This window comes from Montipora foliosa, unplaced genomic scaffold (assembly GCF_036669935.1).
Source record: "Montipora foliosa isolate CH-2021 unplaced genomic scaffold, ASM3666993v2 scaffold_451, whole genome shotgun sequence".
NCBI classification, from domain to species: Eukaryota; Metazoa; Cnidaria; class Anthozoa; order Scleractinia; family Acroporidae; genus Montipora; species Montipora foliosa.
In genome coordinates this window covers 272,501-280,000 of record NW_027179758.1, presented here as the reverse complement: position 1 = coordinate 280,000, position 7,500 = coordinate 272,501, and the positions used below count along the sequence as shown (strand labels likewise).

The 7,500-nt window shown below is 40.0% G+C and overlaps 2 protein-coding genes across 2 annotated transcripts in view; both read left to right on the top strand.

The window, feature by feature from the left end:
- Positions 1 to 4,564, top strand: part of LOC137989291 (uncharacterized) — a 21,129-nt gene extending 16,565 nt beyond the window's left edge. The window contains exons 7-11 of the mRNA XM_068835119.1: positions 1 to 169; positions 972 to 1,071; positions 2,871 to 3,518; positions 4,372 to 4,458; positions 4,548 to 4,564. The exon at positions 1 to 169 is cut by the window's left edge and continues 154 nt beyond it. Of these exons, the coding sequence (XP_068691220.1) occupies positions 1 to 169; positions 972 to 1,071; positions 2,871 to 3,518; positions 4,372 to 4,458; positions 4,548 to 4,564 (1,021 nt within the window). The remainder of the gene's footprint in view (positions 170 to 971; positions 1,072 to 2,870; positions 3,519 to 4,371; positions 4,459 to 4,547) is intronic.
- An 884-nt stretch (positions 4,565 to 5,448) lies between these two features.
- Positions 5,449 to 7,500, top strand: part of LOC137989290 (polycystin-1-like) — a 30,881-nt gene continuing 28,829 nt past the window's right edge. Inside the window, exons 1-2 of the mRNA XM_068835118.1 lie at positions 5,449 to 5,980; positions 7,416 to 7,500. The exon at positions 7,416 to 7,500 is cut by the window's right edge and continues 73 nt beyond it. Of these exons, the coding sequence (XP_068691219.1) occupies positions 5,449 to 5,980; positions 7,416 to 7,500 (617 nt within the window). The remainder of the gene's footprint in view (positions 5,981 to 7,415) is intronic.

Below are 7,500 nucleotides of genomic sequence, written 5' to 3'. Positions count from 1 at the left end.
TATCATTGGTTCAGCGCCCAACAAAGACTGCGTGTTGAAACGAATTGAAAATGGCACGAGTGAAGAACTGATGAGGCGAAACATCGTCGGACATTTAAGAGAAAACGAGACAATATCATTTTGGATTGAAGTGGAAAAAGAGAGACTGCTTTTTGGCTCTGGAGAACAGGTAAAGACAGTTTAAAAGCCATAAAGAGAACTGACTATTGTAAGCTCTTGCTGGATCCCGCTTTCCCTAATTTAAACTATGCCGAGTTATTTGAGAAATGGAAAGCTCTTTGCGTGGAAACTTGTAGTGAAATTTTTAACAGCAAAAGATAGGGTTTTGAGAAAATCCCTTTACATTTCTGTTAACTCTGGGCAAAGAATCGCTCTACTAAGCGGTTCAGGAGGCCTGCGTGATTGAACGGATTTTAATAAGAGGGTCAGGACGGGGGTACTGGAATCTCAGCTATCAGCTAAATTTTCACCCATTTCTCAGCTGTCAGCTAAATTTTGGCCATTTCGAAGCTAACAGTTGAAAAACACATCAACAATTCTCAGCCATTAGTTAAAAAAAAAACATCGTCATCAGCTATCAGTTAACCCCATCCATAGACGACGAATTCTGTTTTCGTTCATCATCCATGTAAGTGGCCCAGAGTGTAACTAACATATCCTGCATTACATTTGCCGCAAACATCTTAATTGATGATAGCGAAAAATCTCCCGCCACTAACTTTCAAAGCCAATTAGAAGGAACGTCTAAGTCACGTGTTCGTTGTCGCGGAATTTTCCCGCGCTTTTAACCTGCTAAAATTATGATTAGTTGTTTTCATAGTCATCGTCTGTACTGATTGGCCTGAAGAGTCACCTCGAATGTTGAACATTGATTGCTGAGATTGTTGCATTGCGCCTCCATTAAAAACCGATATGGGATTGCGATCGCTTTTGTTGAAGTCTTACAATTATTATTTATTTTTGTACTAAAGATTTACCTGTACTGGAGAGATGCAAAACCTATCAAGATAAAGTATGCCTTCTTCCTTACTAATAGTTCAGCGGCTACACTGCACATTTGTGGACGCACCGGTAAGTTTAATAAATATCCTGTTTATCAAGGAACAGATGTTGAGTTTAAATCAGAGGCGTACAGCTTAACGATTCACAGATCCAGTGACAATTACACATGGGAGTCGGATACAATTTAAAAGCAAAAGCCGATAATCAACTTTACATTTAGCGAAAGGAGCTGGCCCTGCGTTCACCGATGTCACATGACTTAGATTCTCGTACTCGGTGTCACGTGCGAGTTGAGTTCTTTCTTTTTGTTCTAAACCCTTCCTAGTAAGGTTTTGGATTCCGTGAATCCCAGTCTTCTCCTTTCTTCAAAACTCAACGATATTCGAGTTCTATATGAATTCAGTGGTAGAAAATCCACTTACGGTATGTCCAGGATTGAAAGCCTTAGCAAAAAATTTGCCAGCAAACATTTGTTGCAAAAGTCGCAATGATTTCGTCTGCAAGAACAAAATGCCTGCCAACAACAGGAAATTAGAGGTATCATTGCTAATTTAAATTGATGACAATGATTATAAAACTCGTTAATAATTCATGATGGGAAAACAAAAGAAATGTTTTATTAATCAATATTTGTATTTCTGATACAGCTTTCTCTTCATTTACATAAATGTTTCTTTCAATTTTCACGGTTAAAATGTATTGAATCACCAAAAATACCTAGTGTACATTAACACTTAAATGCTGACATTTCATAAGCACAATATTCGCGCCCGTATTTTATCGGACGCTCATATTGTATTTAGTACTTATAATGGTGGTGAAACTGACAATGATGATTATTTTTTAATATTGTTGTCATTACATGTTGTTTTAGGTGGTTTTTACGTAAAGTCATCGCCGCCATGTTGAATGACTTTAATAACATATGTATCATTAGCATTTGATGGGCATCATCAACATTTGTACAATTCCCCGTTGTTATCTGTTTTCAAGGGCTTTGTTGCAAATTACGTGTTACAATAGACCTTTTGTGCATTTTGTTTTCCCAATACAAATCATGTGATAATACTCAGGAGGTTTGGTCCTTTGTTTTGTTCTTTGAAAAGAGTGCATGATCATGTGATAATACTCAGGAGGTTTGGTCCTTTGTTTTGTTCATTAAAAATAGTGCATGCAGGCATATTCATGCTTGCATGCACTCTTTTTAATGAACAAAACAAAGGACCGAACCTCCTGAGTATTATCACATGATCTGTATTGAGAAAACAAAATGTACAAGCGAAAAAGGTCTATAGGCCACTTTGGAAAATACCATAATACTCTTTGTTTGTCCCCCATATTTTGCATAAGCCATTTCCATAAGCTGGAAACAATGCTTATGCAAAATTTTGGGGGGACAAACAAAGAGTATTATGATATTTTCCGAAGTGGCTTATTGTCTATTATCATGTGAGAGAGGATGTGACGCTGTTATGATGTTTTTGATTCTGAAATGGACTGTGAAAAAGTGAAAACAATAGGGCCGTAAAAACCTAATCTTCACAGTAAACACAAATTGAATTCCCAATTTTAGAGCGAGTTTCAATCGAGTGTCGTAAAACCAAAACCAAAGTAACTACTTTGGCCACTCAAAAAGGACGGAGACGATCCAGTAAACCAATCAAAACTCGAAGTAATTACAAGTAGCCGACAAAAAGCTCGGGAAAATATGCACGAGCGAGCCACGACTGGTTTTGGTTTCAGTTCTGATTGGTTGAAAAAGCGGCGCGAGAACTTTGAACCAATCACTGAGTGAAGTAATGCAAAACCAAAGTAATTCGCTAATTACTTTCCACACTCAGTTGAAAACTGCTCTAATATTTAATTAGATCAGTGCTACATGGATGCAGCTCATTATTGGCCCTTGGACAAGCCGGCAGTTCGGGATTTCAACAATAAAGGGGTCACAATGGGAAAGATCCATAGTGCAGGAATCATACAAAAAGCATCTTTATCCAACCTGGGCTTTGCTCCGCTAGCTCTTGCTCTTGATGGAGTATCCTCTTGGCTTCATCTCGGAGACTTTCCAAATAGCTGTATCAGCGACCCGTTACAGTGCCCTGATGGAGTTTCTCTGAGTTTCAAAATGCTTGTATCTGGATACGGGACAGGATATCTGTTCTCTTCTGCGGCCATCAATGTGTACTACAACGATACCACTGTCCATTTTGCCCTGCAAGTCAAGGAGAAACTTTGGGAGGTGAAGTCCTTCTATAGGAAATTCATGTGGCAGACAGTTGAAATGAGTTGGAGCAGAGAAAATGGTTTAAATGCTGTCATTCTTGGGGATGGCACTCATGTTCTGCGTGACACCACTGGAAGGACTGTCACGCTATCTACCACGTCACACACCGCAGTTATGATCGGTCGGCCAATGGTCAAAAAGGCCATGTACGCTGAGGCTAAGATAAGAGATGTTGCACTTTGGACTGAGGAGCTCCCAGAGGAAAGGTCTTCAAAACTTCATTCCTGCAATGGTAAGCTTGAAAAATGATAAGGAACTCTTGAATTACACCCGAAAATAAATAGACTGGCAACATGCTGTCCTAACGTAGAACGAATCGCGATATTTTTTGTAGGTGGCAATTTTTTTTTTAAAGTTCAGAACAAGATGTCCCCATGATTGTCTGCTCCCACCCTTCCCCGGAATAAACTGTCAAGATAAACTGCGATAAACTGTCAAGAATTTAAACAAGTGAAAAAGCACGTGTTAAGTGTTCTTTACTTAAGTAGCAGGAATGGACACATTATTCGAACGTATTTAACTAAATCCTTGGATGTAATTGTGCTGTACTCGAAAATACCAAGATAAAATTCTTATGCGTTTGACTCAAACAACGTAGGTATATATACATTTCAACGACATTTGGTTCGAATTCAGCTAAGATACGCACAGGGTTTATTGGTCAGAATTTCTAAGCTTTTAATAAGAGCTAGTCCCTTTTTAACTCGTTAACTGCATCGAAGAACAATTTACTGGCTTTGACGGTTACTGGAGGCGGCCAAATTTCTGGCTTCATCGATCCATACGTGATCCATTATGAGTTAGTTCTTGCAACACAGACTTGAAACGAGTTGGAGATAAAAGCGGGGATCTCTTCAACCAGCCCATTTCCAAACGAAATATTGGCAAGAAATCCTCTATGGAAAATTATATTGATTTTGAGAAAAAAGAAAAGAAAAATGATACCTTCTCTCCAAAATCTCATTAACTTCCAATTAACTCCGTCATATAAATTTCGTTAATTTTGATATCCCACTGTCATATTATTTGCATTGACGAATTGACCCACAGGGTCCATTGATGTCTTTGTACTCTCCCCATTGCAGATCCTGACATCTGTGCACTGGGTTGGGAGTATTTCGACGGTTCCTGTTATCGAGTGTCATCTGCAAACCTTTCGGCATCTGCAGCTCGTAACGCATGCCTGGTTGATGCTGCGGACTTGGTAAAGATCACCTCAATGGGTGAAAACTCTTTTGTGCACTCTTTGGTATTGGGGGAGGCGTGGATCGGACTTGAACGAGATATCCAAGGCGGTGCCTTCCACTGGAAAGATGGTGCGAATGTCTCATTCAGTCAATGGAGCGGGTCACGTGGAAGCAATCCTTGTGTTGTGATGGATGTCAACGGAGCCTGGAAAACAGTGAATTGCTTCAATAACGCGCCTAAATACGTTTGTGAAAAAGGTATGGGCAGCGACTGTTTCACCCTTTTGGAAAAGTCAGTGTCCTCGATTTCCAGCCGTTTTGAGTGTGCGCTTAACATCCTCCTCTCAACGAATGGATCACTGGTCCACGTCGTTTGTCCGTGACGTAGCACCCGTCGCAATTGTATTTTGTATTCCGCAAATAGACCATATTCTTATTCTCTGTATTGGACTGGAACTAGCTTGCAGTGGAGGCTAATGCTAATGCAAATACTCTTTAATATATTCCCCCGCATTAGCCTCCATTGCAAGCTAGTTCCAATGTCCAATACTGAGAATACGAATATGGTCTATTATATTTTGTACTTGGAATGCACGCGACTTTCTGATTGGTGGAAAATACAATTGGCTAGCCGTGGTTTGCGCGGACTACCGCGGGCGCAGAAAACGGCTGGACAAGTACAATCGAGCCTACATCGGTGTCTGATTGGAAGTATTAGTCTTCCATTTATTACGTTAATTTTCTTGGACTATCACTAACGAAAATTTCATTCCATATCTTACAGCTGCCCATAATTATTTGGGTTGTTATCAAGACAATCCTCGTTCACCAGCGTTTATCTTCAATCCGGGTGGTTACAAACCAAGTCATATGACCCCAGGCCTCTGTATGCACGCTTGTGGATATTGGTACTTCACGTATGCGGCACTCAAGCAAGGCAATTTATGTCTGTGCTCTAATTCTACATTAGAAACGATGGAAGAGCGCGCTTCAGACATGTGTTCAGTTTCGTGCTTCGGCTCTGGAGACCTAAAATGCGGTGGTTATGGCAACCACCTTGCTGTTTACACGTCAGTTGATGTGCGTCCTCTGAGTCTGAGGCTGTCTTCAGGTGCGTCCGCTCAAACTTTGTCGTTGTTCAACATAACGTTCACGCCTGTTTTGCCGGCTGATCATGTGGTAGAGGCCTACACAGTATATCTCGGAGATGGGTATATTTATCACACAAGCAAAGAGTTTGCTTCGTTCATAGTTTTAGAAGCTAGAACTTTCGACGTCTGGGGAAAAGCAATAGTGAAACACAGCAAAACCGGCCACAGGTCAGACATTGAATCCTACAGCGAAGTGACAGCGTTATCCAATGTGACAGGGCTGGAAGTATTTTGTCCAACTTGCGCTCCAATCAATATGACAGTCGGTTGCTCTGTAAAGTTCCGCTATGGATCAGACGTAGACGCGTTGGTAAAGTTTGAAAACAGAGAAGTTCCGTTTGGCGGTAGTCTACCTGGTAAGTCACAATCAGTCAGTGAACCAGCCTGTAGCGAGTTTAAGCAAAAATGACGAGGTTTACGAGAACTTCACGCAACGTTATTCTCATAAGTCTTGCTTTACGGAAAGTAAATATAAACTATATATAGTATATAACTAAATAACTAAACTATACTAAACTATATAAACTTTCCAGGAATAAAATGGGCTTGAATGGCGTTCAATGGTGTCACACACTCAGTTGGAGAGAAAATTAAAAGATTTCGTCGATTGCATTTGTCCTTCATGTAACTTCAAATTGGGTCATTTGACGTCGTTGTCAAGACGAAAACGGCAAAGAAATGGACCCTTTACGTAAACACACGGCAGCTTTTGGTTAGGCAATCTCGTTCCCAGAGCCTCCGTTTCCTTTGTCCAGCAGAACGGGCTCAGGAATAATCGAAAACTGGAACCAGAAAACTATGATTCTGGTTGAATAACTGCGCGTGCGTGACGGGAGGTGGTAAGAAATCAACAAAAACATCTAAGGTTCTCCTTGTCATGAAGGCGCATACTTTTCACTCGCGAGACAGTACACATGCGTATAAACATATCTCCTAATACACCTGACTCGAATGTTTAAACTGCGGAGAATCAAAAATAACAAGAGGCATTTTTCAATCAAAACAGATTTTAATATCTGTTGTCGTGCAAGTGACAATTCGTAAATTCAAAATGCTGCATTTTCAAAAACAACAATGTTACGGAACTGGTAAGTTGTGAAAAGGTTTATTTCTGGATCATCTCCAAACTCTCTGGATCATCTTCAAACTCGTATAGATAAAAATCCAGATGAAATCATAATTTGAGTTTGGAATTTGAAAAGTGGTAGGAAATGAGGTCGTTTTTCAACGGCCAATGAAATATGGCCGTTTTTGGATTCGACCAGAGTCTCTCTTTCCCGACCAATGAACGTTGACTCTGGGAATGAGATCCTGGAAGTCTTGTAGAGACTTTTTCCAGGGGTTACTGACTTTTCAATAATTGCAAAATGTTTGAAAAGTTCTCCCTCGGGAAGTACAGACACTTCAATTTGTAAAAGAACGCCATACCTTGCTTTGTATTTCATAGCTTTTAACAAAAATTGTTGATTAATTTTCTTCGAAAAATGCGTGGTTATCCCCAATTTTCTTTTGAATTTCAGTAACACTTGTTAAGATCTGCTTTTCCCGCACATTCAGTAAACCTCGCAAAAATACCTTTGAATTAGTAGGCACGGTCATTAATTAATGGTCAATTAGTGAGTGGGTGGATTGCTCATTCATTTGGTCATTAGAGAACAACTGTGTGGATTTTGTAATTTAAATGCTAAGTAAATCACTTGTTGCAGCCATTTAATCATTTAATATGTAAAAATCATCCCTGGGCGATTTGAAGAACGCTAATCATGTTGATTTAATTTGCTCTCTTTGTAGACGCACCTCTCATACAGTTGGGAACTGCAGTTGGTGAATCAGGGTCACCACTCACCTCGGATGGTTTGTATCTATTAGCTGGAAT